The sequence below is a fragment of the Limanda limanda genome, chromosome 21, assembly GCF_963576545.1.
Source record: "Limanda limanda chromosome 21, fLimLim1.1, whole genome shotgun sequence".
NCBI classification, from domain to species: Eukaryota; Metazoa; Chordata; class Actinopteri; order Pleuronectiformes; family Pleuronectidae; genus Limanda; species Limanda limanda.
The window spans coordinates 18,357,764-18,374,542 of NC_083656.1; the positions used below are offsets into that span (position 1 = coordinate 18,357,764).

At 40.7% G+C, this 16,779-nt stretch overlaps 1 protein-coding gene across 1 annotated transcript in view; it reads left to right on the forward strand.

Annotated features, from left to right (window-relative positions):
- LOC133027607 (dynein axonemal heavy chain 9-like) overlaps nucleotides 1-16,779 on the forward strand; it is a 127,042-nt gene that overhangs the window by 31,061 nt on the left and 79,202 nt on the right. Inside the window, exons 31-36 of the mRNA XM_061094657.1 lie at nucleotides 973-1,212; nucleotides 1,430-1,590; nucleotides 6,582-6,738; nucleotides 7,676-7,780; nucleotides 12,062-12,219; nucleotides 14,171-14,309. Of these exons, the coding sequence (XP_060950640.1) occupies nucleotides 973-1,212; nucleotides 1,430-1,590; nucleotides 6,582-6,738; nucleotides 7,676-7,780; nucleotides 12,062-12,219; nucleotides 14,171-14,309 (960 nt within the window). The remainder of the gene's footprint in view (nucleotides 1-972; nucleotides 1,213-1,429; nucleotides 1,591-6,581; nucleotides 6,739-7,675; nucleotides 7,781-12,061; nucleotides 12,220-14,170; nucleotides 14,310-16,779) is intronic.

A 16,779-nucleotide genomic window follows, 5' to 3' on the forward strand; every position in this document is an offset into this window, starting at 1 on the left:
CTCTACTTGCAAATACTTTTAATTTGTAAAAGTAAGTAACTGACGCTCTGAGTGGCAAAATACATGATAGAGTAGGGTTGCTAAGTTGTCTCAGAATTTTTTGAAATACTCCATATGTACCGATTGCCATCAATAATTAAAGTTGTTTGGAAAAAGACAATATCTGTGGCCCTCGCAGGACTGTAATAAATAGACCAATCACTTAATTTGGAAATTAAATGATTCGCTTGTGTACCTGTCAGTCACCAACTGACATGCTTGCCTGCGTCCAAGGAAGCATTATATTTTCCAGCTCTTTGTAACATCTGCAGGTTCTCCTCCTTTCTGGTTGTGTTGCAAAAGCAAAACTTCTATTGGAAGGTTAAGGCAGACTGTAGCCTGATGGGCAAAACTCAGGGCAAAGAAGTATAAACCTCCTCATGAAACTTGTTGTTGCGAAGGCATGGTGATGAAATAAGGTGGCATAAATGTGTATGTCAACACTATCTTCTCTCATGTGGATGATGACAGCTGGACACTGTTGGCACGATTTTACTAAGAAAATCAAAGTAGGGCTGAGAATAGAATCTGGTCTTTAGTCGCAATTACACCCTCGACAGATTGATGACCAGACCTCATAAAACGTGTCCAGCCTGCCTCGTCTTCACTGAGGTTGACTTTTCACACTGATCAGCAAAAGCAGCCCTGGTTGTCAAGAACTAACTTTGCATCTCAGTCCAAATTCTCCCACATACAGAGAAAACTCTGTGCTCTAAAGGCGAGGGGTTGCCACTTTTATGTATGAAACACAAGGGCATATATTGAGGCCATATGCTTTGTTGGCTCAGTTCCTACATTTGTTTCACATTTAGATGCTGTATTTTTGAAATTATTTATAAACAAGCATAGATCGGGAGAAAATCCTGAACACAGCAATCCATCTAAATGAATTCCATCACTTCTATTTTCTACCTTTCGTTGCCTCGGATTCAGGTGTCGTTGACCTGCTCTCAGATCTGGTGGACGTCTGACGTCGGGATGACTTTCGTCCGGCTAGAGGAGGGCTATGAAAACGCCATGAAGGAGTACTTCAAGAAACAGGTGGCCCAGCTCAACACACTCATCACCTTGCTGGTTGGCCAGCTCACGCCGGGCGATCGGCAGAAGGTGATGACCATCTGCACTATTGATGTCCACGCCCGAGATGTGGTAGCCAAGCTGATCTTACAAAAGGTGAGCAGGGGGCCATAGATCTGGTTAAGAACAGAACGTATACAAACTCTTATGCAGACATGACGGCAGCATTTGTTGAGGGGATGTAACCAGTGTGTAATGCTGTCAAGTTATTCTAGCAAGGTGTCTCACCACCATAATTAGAAGGTGGAAAAGCACTGGTTATATTTGGTATTTCATCAATCTTTGGTCCAAATGAGTTTTATTTTTCTTTAAGGTGGACAATTCTCAGGCTTTTATGTGGCTCTCCCAGATGAGACACTGTTGGGGCGAAGCGGAGGGGCATTGTTTTGCCAACATCTGTGATGCCATATTTACCTACTCGTATGAATACCTGGGCAACACGCCACGACTAGTCATCACTCCTCTGACGGACAGGTATGTTGGTTTCCTTCTTTGGGCTTTTGTTACGACTGAAGCTATTTCAATTGACTGTTAGCTTACTGTTGCTACATCAAGCAGTTACCATTGATAAGAAAAAAACAATTCAATTTGATTGTGGATCTGCACCTTTGTCCAGATCCATATCCAAATTTAATGGGTTGTTTATCGGCCCCATCCAGTTTAGACCATCTGCTGACAAACATATAAACAGACCAAAGGACAGGGGTGAAAACATAGCCTTCTTAACCAAGGTAAATAAAATAGTAGCATCCAGGACTGGCTTCGACAATGTGCCAAAATACAAATATCATAGATATGCTAGTTTTAAGCTAGTGTTTGGGGTCCTTGAAGTAACCGTTGGTTAGGCTACTCAATAAATCAAAGTGAAATGTTAATGTTTGAAACTCTGATTAGTGCGGATAAGGACAAGATTTAATTAATTATTTTGTGTTTTCAAAATGCTTAATAGAGAAAAAGGAGATCAACTTCCATTCAATTTAAACTGCAAGAATCATTGTCGCTACAGTCCCAATCACAAGCTTAAAATACCTTCATTGTTTGTAGCAACATTCACCAGGCTATGACTGGACAACAGTCAGTAAACAGTCTGCCGGCCAAAATCAGCCAACTAATTCCCTCAAAAAGGTCAAACGAAAAAAGTGCTATGTAAGAGAAGTTGATTTATAATCCTTTGTGGGATGATCAAAACTGCCAATTTGCATGGAGGTAATTCAGAATCCACTCTAAGTACATAACAGCCGTCTTTTTTTGTTGTTAAGAACTGAACAGAAGATAGAACTCTTGACTTGAATCATTACTTACACCCACCACATGCAAAACCTTTCAGAACAGCTCAGTTTGGGCTCTGTTCAAACAAGTTGTTTATGCACATGCATGTGTTTCTGCAGTATTCCTGATAAAGTTTGAACTACACAGAGATGAATACCTGCCTCCCAGAGCCCTTTGGCAAACTGCTGCGTTTGACTGTGTGGTTTTCCAGACTGACCAGTATTCCCTTTGAAGCTTGAACAAAGCACAAACAATAGGCTTTGATGGCTGGATCAGCGTACATGTAGCGATACTCCACCATATGGCGCATGCCCTCACTGGGACCCGCTAAGACTCACATAGTTTGCCACTGGCTTTCATTTCAACAATGGACCATGGACCAATGGAGCTGGGTGTCAAATCCTTTAATCCATGACTTGAGAAAACAGATAAAAACATGTTTGCTCCACAATATTGTTACACGGCAACAGAAGAATTCATCTTGCTGCTGTCAAGTGAAAACCTGACATCACAGTATCTGAAAATGAAAACCTTGTTTCAGCTTTGCTTGACAGTGTGGATATCTGAGTGCATCCTGAAGGATTTTAAAGGGTCAGGGTTACAAAACATGGGAATAATGCCTCTGCTGAACATTCTCATCGCCTTTTAAATGCATGTCTGTCAATACCCCTATAATATACTATTACTTCTACCTGATGAACAATTCCAAGGAGACAATATCAAAACTATTGTAAAATATGGTCACTGTCCCCTTCTGTTGCTGAACAACGATGTTGAATTATGACAAGAAAAGTGTTTCTGACAAACATAAGAAGTCACTTGAATAATTGATTGTTTGTTTCTTTGATGGGGACAGTGCTGCTCACTAATTAACAGACTGAAACTGTTTTGATAAGGCAAGGAAAGAAAATAAAATTACTTATTTTAAGTGATTACAAATATATATGGATAATTTATCTTCATTACAACTGCCTCCAAACTAACTATACAACAAACCCATGATGAAAACACACTGGATATTCATATTGATTCTGTTTTTTCTCCACGTTGAGTTTTGATGCCTGACAAAGTAAGCAGATCTGGATAAGAACATCAGGAGCTGATCATATATATAAATATATATAATAATATATATTTGGCAGCATAGGTAGTAGTTTTTTATTTTAAAATCTATTCTTAGACACTGGTAACCAGTGCCAGTTTTAAATAATAAATGTAATTTAAAAGGATGTAATTTACAGCACTAGTGACACTGGTGGTGTTAAGCTGCTCCAAAGCAATGTACAATGTATAATGAACACAGGCCTGTGTGTGCTTGTTAACTACAAACTGACTATACCTAGTGTGGCATGTTCATCTTCTGCAGTAGTATAATTAGGCTAAAGGAATCACTTGAGCTAATCTATGACAGCAGGAATGTTATCGGCACAATGTTAGCATTCGCTCAATACTTACTGCAGGAACTCCAAAGCTGCATCATTATCCAAAATGGCAGAACACACAAACAAACAAACACACACACACACTCTCTCTCACACACACACACACACACACACACACACACACACACACACACACACACACACACACACACACACACACACACACAGAGGGACTGAAGAATGGAAGGAAATTGAGTCAGACAAGCAGACTGATATATAGCTTTTAAAAACACTGTAATAGGACAAGTCACCTTGTCACCCAGTTTGGTTCCACTCTCTTGTCTCCTTTCTGGCTTTATAGTTATTCTGTACAGAAACATTCTCATACCCAGCTTCCTCAATGAATGATTTTTGGCCAAATTTCAAGGGATGGTCATAAAGCCTGTTGGATCTGGTAACCGAATGATACACTGTACACAGATGGGATCATTTGTCTTCTCTGAAGCCTCTCTCTCCCCTTATGCTTTCCAATATTTCCACCTTCCATACATCATCTATTAACCAGCAGCTCATTAAAATCTTTGCTGTATTGATATTCAAGGCAAACCATGGTGTTTATTGCCCTGATCAATAAAGTCCTGATTGTCTCCATCAGTTGACGTCCATGGCGCTGCTCCTTTTTTATTGATGCTAGACGGCATAGTGTTTGTTAGCTCTGACAGGTTCTGCGGGAGAAACAATCACTGGTGTCACTAATCAGCCTGCGTGATAATCAAAGCAGAGGAGCAGATTCTATTATAATATAATGAGGTTATGTATGATGACGGCTGAGCCAACACCAAGACATTGTTAGGACTCGTTAGAAGACTCTGTCAACTCCTTGTCACCGTGTGCACTTCTTGTAATGCAGCGACAAGAAATCTGGAAAATTGTAAATGGTAAATTTGTGAAGTTTTGTTTGTAACTCGACCCGGAAGCAGACACAGAGAGGAACTGGTTGTGGATGAACAGAGTCTTTAATGTAAAGCTGTGGCAAGCAGGTGACAGGCTGATCCCTGGCTGAGGATGAGATTCTGCGAGCTGGAGGAAAGGCAGGCGAGTTTGGCTCTGGTGGTGATCCTGAGGCACAAGGAAAAATAGATATAGGTGTGGATCACACCTAGCTTGTGCCGCGCCGACACACACACACACACACACACACACACACACTCATATAGAGAAGGAGGCGGAAAAGAGGCCTGAGCAGTGACCAAATTAATGTAAACGTATCCTCTGTTTACCAGTATTTGCTCTTAAAAGCGTTGATTCATCTGAACTAGTACATGGGAGCATCTGGCAAACTTTTACTAATATCTTTTACTGAAAAGGACAAAACGGTGAATATCCCTTGCACGCTTGAAGGTCCTCTAAAAATACATGGATGCCAACCAGCAGCAGATGTGAAGATGCTAGCGACCCCCATCTAAAGTTAATGACTTATTATCAGTTGTGTACTTGTCAGAGTTTGCTATGCAGCTTTTTTTGATCGCAGTCTAGCTTTGTACATTTCCACTTTTGGGAGGTATTCATTCTTTTCCTTTGCCTTCCTGGCTTTAGGGTTATATTTCTCTTAATTGTAGGACACATTGTCAGTGGTGGAACTCAGGACCAAAGAATGTTTCTGCCTTTGTCACTGTGCACATTTACCAGAGGAGGGCCCAGCTGGAGTATAGTGTGGAGTGTCTCATAGCCATCCATGTTGTGTTAAATAGTGGGTTTTAAGGTTGAGTTTTGGAATTGTATTTTCTGTTTTCTATAAATTATAGTTGGTTTCAAGAGCTGGATCTAATTTTCTTTGCACCTTAATCTGCTTGTTGGATGCTATTTATAATTTGGAGTCCATGCCTGGTGGACATCATGGCTGCTGCAGAATGCCTTAATGAATTTCAACAGGAAATTCTGCTCTGTCTTGAGAATATAGTTCAACAGTTTGACCCGCCATTATATAGTTTTTTACTTTATTTCCAAAATAAGATAAGACCAATGTAATTATCACACCTGTATTTAACACTAAGCATGAAGACTGAAAGTAGGGAAGCAGCTCTAAATGCAACAGTCCAAAGTTTAATCTGCAAGATTCAGAAATGCTGAAAATACAAGAAAATCGAATAGTGGTTAAAGTTTTACGCACAAAGTAATTAGCAGAAAGTGTTGACTTCCTGAAGTCTTGCTGACACAGTGAGGTTGAAAAGCAACCAGAGGAAAGGCTGCACAGAAATCCCCCTCAATCCATAAATTGTCAATTTTACATTTTTCTTCTTGTGCAAATAATTCAATAAACTATACAAACCAGTTTGTTAATCTCTGAGATTAACTAGAAAAAGTATTTAACTACTCAGTTGGTCCATTATAGACAGTGCCAGGAACTGCACTCACAATCTTTTTATTTTTATTTTTTATAATAATAAAGTAAAATAAGTTCTCTATAAATAAAAGCTGGCACCTTTATTTATAGAGCTCTTTTCAATGCAAAAGTTCTGCACAACAACAAAATGAATGGGGAAAATTCAGAAGGAAGAACATAAATAATACTGGTTATAGTAAAATGAGAGATAAAAAGGAAACAATGCAAATATATACCCAGAAGATAACACAACGATAAATGTCCCTGTGTAGTCAAACTCCCCAGTGAGTGAGTGGAGTGAAGGATCCTCGTCCTGATGTCTATAAATGGAAGAACAGCCAGCTGAATCAGTCATAGGCCTCTTTGCTAGCTGTCATATCAACAGGCATGTGTGTGTGTGTGTGTGTGTGTGTTTGTGTGTGTGCATTTAGATGCTACATCACACTGACCCAGTCCCTGCACTTGACCATGAGTGGCGCCCCAGCAGGTCCCGCTGGCACAGGCAAGACTGAGACGACCAAAGATCTGGGCCGAGCTCTGGGCATCATGGTCTACGTATTCAACTGCTCTGAGCAGATGGACTACAAGGTGAGCTGCTGCAAACACGCACCCGCGTCTGTACTCGTGCACTCACAGCATGTTTCTTTTCATCTCTGCCTTTGTCAGCGATATGGTATGCATTTGTCATTAATGTTGTCAACCCCCCTTCACATCCTCCTCTTTTCATCTTCCTCCTTTTCATCCTCCGTTTGAGACGAGCTGATCAGTTAAACTCTGATTGTTATTTCTCCTGTAATGCCCTCTCCGTATCCAGCCTCCACCTTGTGTTATTATGCACACTTGTACACTCTAACTCTCATACTTTCTGCATACAAAGCGGTCAAGGGAGACATAAACATAATCTTGTGATGCAGCTTGCTCCTGCTTCCCCCAGACGGGGGCATCATTACGGTATAGAGGTGTACAGCACCCCAGGCTATACCCACTGCAGCAAGGTGTCAGAGAGAAGTGCTTATATACTCCAGGAGGAACACAGGCAATAGAAACAGGCTTCAGAGCCTTGCAGTGTTACTCATACTCTGTTATGCACACGCACACATACGAGTTGGATCAATCCTCCAGTCAGCTCCGGTTTGCGTCAGAGGTTTCCTTGGCCCTGTAATTGGAGAGAAAAGTCAGCTGCCTGCTTCATCCTGGTCCAGCTGCTCTCCTAAGGGCTGTTCACCTACTCTCAAGTAGAGACGGAAGCTAAATTGTGGGTGGTAGACATTTTAGCCTTTCCCGTTTTGCCATCAGGGCCCTGTTTTGTATCATCCTGTTATTATTCGCCTACTCTCAGGCTGCTGTGTTTCTGCAAAGGATGTTTCTCCCATATATCGTCTGACTAATTGGTGATGCGTCTCTGTCTGCTTTGCCACATGCCTTATCGCTCAGTCGGACCAGGTCTCCCATCAGCGAGCCTGACAGACCGACTTCCTGTCCCACTGTGTCAATCTGAATGTCTTTGTCTTTCTGTGTCCATCAGTCCTGTGGGAGCATCTACAAAGGCCTGGCTCAGACGGGGGCCTGGGGCTGCTTTGACGAGTTTAACAGGATCTCAGTGGAGGTGCTGTCCGTGGTGGCCGTACAGGTAAGAACAAGTCCAGTTCTCCTGTCTCCCAAATCCCTTTCAGAGACATGTGTGTTTGCACCCTCAGCGTATGGAGCTTAAATGTTTCTTAAAACTTTTCATTTTATTTGAGGGGGTGGTCCATCCATATCAAGTTGTGGTGAAAATAAACCTTTGAAAACAGAGTGGAGGAAGTAAATAGCCTCTTCATCACCCATCACATGCGTAAATTGCTTCAGCTATAAGACTAATTCACCAAATCTGGCACCTTTGGACCCCTGAGCCTCTCTATAATTGGAGGCTTCTCTGATCTGATTTGAGGGTGGAGGATGGAAAGCCTCCACTTTATTTGCGTTGCAGGTCATGATCTCCTCTCTCTTACAATAGCATTTCTGGTTGGACCCACTTAAAACTCACAAAGGATGTGCCACAATAATTTAGCCCAATGAATATTTGCTCAGTTCTCTGAGCACAACCCTGATTTGTAAATATATACAAATATCTTGTACCTTGAAAAGGTTTTTTGCTTTCCAATGAATCATGTTGGTAAAGCTCTGTTGTAATTGGCTGATAGACAAAAAGCTCTGACTTACCCTTGAAGCAGCTCGTCATAGAAATAGACCAATTTTTTTTCTAGTTAATTCTGTTTAGCATTTAATGTGTCAATTCTATGTGTTTCATAATTTGAAGTATCTTGAAATGGATCAAAATACAACCGATAGACACGCAGCTGAGTCTTTTGGATAATGTTTGGTTAAACAGAAAAAAAAAATTACTATAATCACAAATCTATGACAGAACAGAAATAAATTCAGTCATGTATTAATGAACTGAAGATATTGATTGTGAGTGGGGTCGACTGACAGGGCTCTGGGTAAAATCCCAAATAATCACATCCACCTAAAATTACTTTCATCTACACAATTAAATAACTTCTAAGTATCTGGTAACAGTGAATGAGAACAGTTTAAACTGGGTCTTCTTTATATTGAATAATAGCCCAACTGTTCACAAAGGATAATTTTCCACACCAACAGGGACACTTCTCCTGAAATGCTGTTCATTTTTAATCACTTTTCAATGATCTGATTACCACAAATGAAATACTCTCACCTCCTCTGTATTGAGGTGGAGGTAGGATTTTGTTTAGTTATTAATATTTATATTTGCACATTAATAATGGATCAGATGGTGATTTGTAATGTCAAAGGTGTCGCTCATGGTGACAAACCCTCAGAGTTAACTCCCAACTCTGATGTTTCAGTCAATCTGTGGAGAGTTTAATCCAACTTATCTTTTGAATATCTTAACTTCACATAGGTTTTATTTAAAGCTGCATTAAGCATCTTTTTTATAAATTATTGTAAATGATCCCTGCCCCAAGCTTATTTCAGCGTTATTTGAGCTTTATTATGTGATTATTATTTTAGCCTCTGTAAAAGTATTACCTGGGTTTCTGTAGAGTGCATATAGCTCAGCCAAGACCCAACAGTCCTCTTATGAATTCACTAGATCTTTATTTTGATCTGCACAAAATTGATCGATGAATCATATTCGGAGAAATCAATGAAAATTGGCAAAACTCCCTCTCACTATGCTAAAGAAAGTGAATTTTTTTTCGTGGATCTGCCCCCTGATCTTGGCCCTGACCCACAGATCATCCTTCCACCAAGTTTCATCTAATACGTCCTCTAGTTTTATGTAATCCTTCTGACTAGCAGACAAACAAACAAACACAGAGAACACATTTTTTGGCGGAGGAAATCAAGTTCAGAGAAGACAAAGCTTGTGAAACCAGTGCGGTGATTGGCGTGAATAGATCTTTTCCTCTGTGTTTGCTGAATGTGTAAACAGACCACAGACTTGTGAGTCACATTACTGTTTATGTTGCTTGATGAAAGTTCAAGAGGATTAAAGTCTGCGCTTCCATGCAAGTTATATCATTACCTCTGAATGAACTGCAGAGTGTCTTTACCTTCATTCTCCTCTTCTGTCTCCACTTCATGCACAGTGACAGATTAATAAAGTTTTAAAAAGCTTAATTTACTCCACACTCGCAGTAATGTACACCCTGGGAAACCTACAGTAGATAGCCCTTTGATTATGTGCCTCTTTAGAGAAATCAGTCATATTCTTTGTGTTTCAGCTGATGCTAGCTTTTTTGCAATCTTGCATTTAGTTATCCCGGATCAAACAGATCCTCTCTCTGTGCTTTCATAAGTCCCGCTGGTGTTTTCATATCCTGCAGGCTGTTGCCCCAGACACTAGTGACTTGCATTGGCAATACTGTCAAAGTGAAAATGTGTACAGCTGAGAAGGAGGCTGATTATGGCCATGATGATAATGGAAATAAAGTTTCTCAAAGGATCATTATTCATTGCTAGAATGGCCCGTCACTTTTCCGTCTGTCCTTTCTCTCCCTCTCTCTCTCTCTCTCTCTCTCTCTCTCTCTCTCTCTCTCTCTCTCTCTCTCTCTCTCTCTCTCTCTCTCTCTCTCTCTCTCTCTCTCTCTCTCTCTCTCTCTCTTCTGTCGTCTTCTGTAAGCTGTTGAATTCTGCAGCACAATTTTCCAGTGCCAGTAGAATGAATAAGTGTTACATGCATGGCGTATGAATAATAAATCACGGTGCCTAATACATGGAGAAGTAGACCTTGAGAACAGAGGAGCGTCAAACTCCTGCTGTGACAGCTGGCAGCCCGCCCCAGTGACCGGCCTGCTTTGTTGGAGCCATCGCTTCCAGTAGCACACATTGCTAATCCATCCTCTTAAAGCGGGAGCAGATAGCATTGCGCGGTGACATACTGCCGGTCGGGTCTGCTAACACAGGTGGCGGGACCAGTTCTATGTTAAATAAAGCATGGACAAACAGAAGGCCGTCACACGGAACAACATGGAGATAAATTGGTTAAGTTCTGCCTCTGCTCCAGCCAGAGTTGCCCCTGGACTGTGATGCTGCTAGTTCCAGTCTGTTCATTCATGGAGACAGCAAAGAGATGGGCCACATCCCAGTGGATCCCACCTTTCACAACTGTGTCTGTTCATAAACTTCTCTAAAATGTACTTTTGCTTTTTTCCTTCCCTTCATATCCCTGAAGGACGACAGTGGTGGGCTGCTGTCATTTCACATGAAAAGTCCCACTGATGTTCTCATGGAAACTTTTATTGCTTTTTTGTGCTGCAGCTGCGCTGTTTGCTTTTGCATTTGCATTTGTCCTCTCCCTGTTGTTTTAGTATGACTGAGTGATCTGTAGCTGAGTACTCATCCATGAAGAGATGTTCCTCCTCTTTCCAGCTGGCGACTCGCTACGCTCCTTTACCACATGCATGTGAAATCCATAAAACCTCTTACGGGGAGTCAGAGTTCTAGACCCAAACCTACACGCACAGAAAGTTCATTTCTGATATCTCATTCAATCATTATGTAGACAAAGGAGCCTTGGCAGTTCATCCATCCAGTAAACCCTGGCTGATAGCACGCCCATACTGATGACATTGCGTCCCTGAAAAAAAGGTGTATGCTGCGTAACAATCTGACAGACTGTTACTAATAGACTCTGGTAATTGCTGAGTGATGTTAACGATATGTTGATGAACTCAGTGGGGTTTGCCTGATTAAATTAATGTTAAATAAGATAAATACACAATTGAAATAGCTTTGATGAACCAAATGTCAGACAAACAAAGCTGATAAAAGCAGCAAAGCGTTTAGAAGTGAACAGTATTTTTGGTGGGTGGAGACCACAACATCGAAAAAACGAGATTAAACGTGCGATAACGATCTACATATTATAAAAAACTAGGGCTGGGCAAGTTAACTCGTTTTAATCGAGTTAACTCAAGTGATGAGTTAACTCGATTGTTTATCCGCCAATTATTTTCTTTTTTCCTGTTCTGCAGCATTATTTTCTTTTTTCCTGTTCTGCAGCAGTCAGCAACAGACTTTCACAAAATAAAAGCCTGACTTTCACAATAAAACAATAAATAATCAAACCTGAGTGAATGCGAAATAAAATAATTAATCGAGTTAACTCATCACTTGAGTTAACTCGAGTTAACTCGAGTTAACTCCATTGAAACGAGTTAACTTGCCCAGCCCTATAAAAAACATATTATGTGATGTTGGTGGGCTGAGATGCTAAAACAAGATGGCAGACATGCTAACTGACGTAGCCTACATGCCTATCATCAGCATGTTCCCAGGGTTGTTGTGTTTGTGCACTGCTTTGAGTGACAAGTGATACTAGCTTTCCAGTAAACCCAGCAGTGACAGTTCATTGTGTTTCTTTTCTATTCATGTGAAGGTCAAGAGTATCCAGGATGCCATTCGCGATAAGAAGACGAGATTTAACTTCATGGGAGAGGACGTGAATCTTTGCCCGACTGTCGGCATCTTCATCACAATGAATCCCGGCTACGCTGGCAGGACTGAGCTTCCTGAGAACCTGAAGGCTCTGTTCAGGTGAGCAAAATGACTCAGTTCTCTCATCAGCTATCTACTGCTATCTTTTATTCATGTGATTATCCAGACAAATTTAAATGAGATACAATTTAAATGGATAGATACGATTAAAACTAAAACATTGTATCTGTCTCTGAATGGATAATTTTGCAGTTTTTGAACTTGCCCTGTGAAAGACTTCTGACCTGAGGATAATCTCTTGATAATTATAAATTAGTATAGGTTCCGATTCCTCATAACACTGGACAAAGCTAAAGTTAATTCACCATCGATAATGAGGTCCATGACTGAAATATCTCACAAATTATTTGATGGATTGCAGAGAAATTTGGCAGAGACATGCAAATGTCCAAATTTGGTGGGTAACTTTTCTATTATAGATATATGATGTCTTTCTTTCAATTACTTTACTTGTTTTTCAATTACTTATGTCTACATCTGCTCACTGTCATAAAGAAGCTTATTTTCTCCATGGGACGAACTCTAGTTGCTCTGTGGATACTTCAAAAATAGAAATGTCACCAGTTTCACACATACAATTCTGTGTTAAGATATGGGAGTGTACTTACTCTGATGGTTGTGTAAAGCCATCCAGAGAGAGCAGTGACAAGATCTCATACATATCCTCAAGTGATGTCACTTGAACATGAACATGGCAAAAAACTCTGCTGCCGTGAAGTTAAAAAGTTGAGATCTTAACAGAACTCTGTCATCTGCTGCTCATCTGCATTGAGTCTCAATGTTATGTTCATCTACGTGACAAAATAAGGATAAAGTGACTGTTTCTTTACCCAAGATACACATTTTAAGAACTATTGACACTGAGGTCTGTGAAGTGTTTAAGGGCAGAAGCGGACGTCAGTTATTTCCAAAGCTGGACTGAACCAACCCTTCAACATGTGTAGGCCTAAAGAATTTCTAAAGAACCAACTATACTGTAATGAAAATCATATTGTCACCAGGGCCTTCCTGTTTTTGAGAACACAGGTAGGTTATGAGTAAACTGACTATTTTTAACATACAAAAATAAATAAATGCAGTAACAATTTTAACATTACCTTATACATCTCTCTGACTACATTCATGTTCAGCTAATTTTTACATTAAAGTTACATTTCCGACACTTTTGTCCAAAGAGACAAAGGAGAAAGCCTGCAAGCAAAAGTTTTGAATTCCACATGACATTAAACCCACAAGGCTGCAGGTACATGAATCAAGGCACGTGCAGGAATGAAAGGGAGGGAGAGCATGCCAGATATTAGGTCCTCTCTGAAGGGACAGATTTGCTTTAATGGAAAAGGCCTAAAGGAATTTGTGGGATAAACACCATCATATTAACGCAGAGCTGTGTGGCTTGTTTAATTGTGATAGTATACAGTAGGTGTTTAAATATGAGGGACTGTGTTGTGTATTAAGGTTGACATCTCTGCTTTTTATGCCTCAGTGTCAGCCACAGCAAGTGGCTGGAGGCATTATGTTCTCAGCTTTTCCAACCTTTTTTTGCCTCATAAACGCATAATTTAAAGAAAATCCTTTTTAATTTGCCTCATATATTAACTGATCAAATTTGGGGGATCATATGTGAAGGACTTTGTGTCCTCTCAAATATTGAGGCCTCTTAAATAGGATTTCTTAAATCTGTCTTAAGGGAATTTCTTCAAATTTTACCACTCGTCTCTTAGACTTAAGTATTTATTGATTACATTTCAGTGGTCAAAGGTCACAGTGAGTGAATCTGGAAATAAAAAGTATGTAAACCGAATCTGACTTGATGGCGTAGGCATTCAACTGCAGGACAGCAATTGTAGTTGTGTGTGATGTCAAAATGATGTAAAATGAGTCAATGTGCATATTAGGTTAATGATCCACTGTGGAAGATTCATTTGTCCAGAATTATGATTATGAACAAGAACTGAGCTCATGTGAATGTGTTGTCTCCACGTCTCCACAGACCTTGTGCCATGGTGGTGCCAGACTTCGAGCTGATCTGTGAAATCATGCTGGTGGCTGAGGGCTTTCTTGACGCCCGGGTCCTTGCCAGGAAGTTCATCACGCTCTACACACTGTGTAAAGAGCTGTTGTCCAAACAGGTACTGTCTGATCTCTTCAATTTTACACATCTGATCTGGTTAAAGAAGTCCCACATCTATTTCCACTTCAAAGCCTGAACCTTTTTTATACCATATTTGAGGCTTTTGATAAAGGAATGACTGAGAGGCACCTCACAAGAGCTGAGTCGCTAACTTGACTGTCAGAGTGGAGGGTTACATGCATATGAATGAGAAGCTGCAGGCTGGTGATGTTTTTAGATCTAGAAGTGTTTTCTTTAATCCCTTCTCAACGCTGCTTCTCTGGACAGCTTCAAAAAATGACTCAATCACCACCCGTTGACTCAGGCCTTTGGCCTCAGCTAATGCTCCACCCTACCATTAGTGCTGTTAATTTCTTTTTAAATGTATTTTTTGGGGCTTTCTATCACCTTTAATGGATAGGAAAGATTAGGCTTGTGAAGGGGAGATAGAGAGGGAGAGTGGGCGAGGCTGCGGGTCGGAATCGGACCCGGGCCTCGTTGGGGCGGCAGCCCAACCAGCTGAGCTATACGCCGCCCGGTGCAGTTTATTTCTATATTGTTGTGCGCTAATTACTTTTCTTTTGTCTTCTCTATTTTCCTTGGGTCTCTTGAAAGGTGCTATATAAATTTAAGCTATTCTTATTCTTATTCTTATTCTTATTCTTATTCTCTTATTCTTATTATTGAATTACAATAAGGTTATGTTCAGTGCTGCCTCATAGTATAAGTTGAGCGTAGATGTTTCCTGCGACAACAGGCCTCATTTCACTTTCAAAGCACTTCTGTTTTGTATAGCTCTAGTTCTCCAGACATTTTTAAATATCACCGTAACAACCTTTCTCAAACTTTTTCTACTGAGTTCTGTTACAAGTTTCCATCTTTAGCAACTTAGTGGTAATGAAATCAAATGATAATGAACAGACTGCTTCTCTAAGCTCTATTCAAAAGGGCTGAAACTGCAAATCGATGGCAAATGATTCAGAGAGCTACTTTCTCAAGGTAAACAACTGGTTCATCATTGTAGATTTAATATACATTCTGCTGTATGGGCCTGTTCCGAATGACTCTGCTGTTTCCCCTGCTGGGCAAGATGTGATAAGTGATAAGATTGGGGCCTCTACCTACACGGCTGTGTGAGTTCTCTTGTTTGGGCTGACACACACCACTGGATGGGGGTCTGGCTGATGGGATCCTGATGTGGATGTGTAAAGTGCTTTGTTGTAAGTGATTTAACTGTTGGGCTGTAGGAATGTAAGGCACCTGTAAACAAACCAGACTCTTGAGAGGAGAACATTGGGGGAGAGAGGTTGTTCGAAAAGAGGGGGGTGAAGAGAGAGCTAAATTTCTGTTTCCAAAGGCTGATTTATCTTTTAGCCAGTCTGACTATGGCTATGATCTATTGTCAATGTGTGTGTGTGTGTGTGTGTGTGTGTGTGTGTGTGTGTGTGTGTTTGTGTGAGAGAAAGAGAGAGTGAGTGAGAGAGTAAGTGGGGTAAGTAGGAGCTAAGGGAATCAATGCTTGGTGCACACAATTAAAAAGATTTAACTCATTTGAAATTTCAAAGAAAACAGAAAATCAATATGTAGTGGTCAGTATTAATATTGTGGCTGTGACCACAAATACATCAGTGTGTTTGTGAAACACTGAGATGTGTAAAAATCTGTTGATTCATTAGCAATCTGTAGCAGGTGAGTGGACATGAGTTGATGTGGTCCTTAAATGGTCATGACACATTCGTGTTCACACAGATAACAGAATGTGGCCACATGTGTCCTTGACCACATCTGAATGGGTCCAAATGATGGAATCTAAAATATGTCCTCAGTGCGTCTGGGGTGTGTCCTGAACTTGGAGCTGTCCACTAGTGATAATTCAGGATGGATGTTAATACCAGTTCTGTACGGGGTCTAATAATGATCAACAGAGGATGTTCAACTGACTGGTCAGAAGATTTATGTGGAGTTAGAAACAGAACTTGACACAATCTGGGGTCAGGATTCTCTTGTCTGGCTTGAATCAATAATGAACAGATTAGAGCCGTTTGTAAAGCAATTTATCGCCTCTGACTGGCAGACACAGTTTTTTGCTATTAGGCAAAGAGTGCGCACGGACTGACAAGACCTTTAATATTACATTGATATCAGAGGAGAACATTTTCATGAACTCCTCACGAGGTTCATGGACAGATTAACCTTTTAGAACCCCCTTGGAACAATTTGCAGTTGACTCCCTGCTGTGCATAAAGCCTTGACTGGTCAGCTGCTACATATCTGATGATTGAAGTCCTATTTAAGAAGATTCAAGCAAAAACGCCCAAGAATTTCAAAGATGTTTGGAGATGACGACGTAGATTCTCTAAACCGCTTGCTGGTCGGGTCTTTTGGGTCACAACATAGCCTTTACTGATTCCTCAGACTCCTGTCCGTGAACCCCACCTGGGAGAAAACAAATGGCATCAGCCTCGGCTACCAGTGTAGAACGCAACATG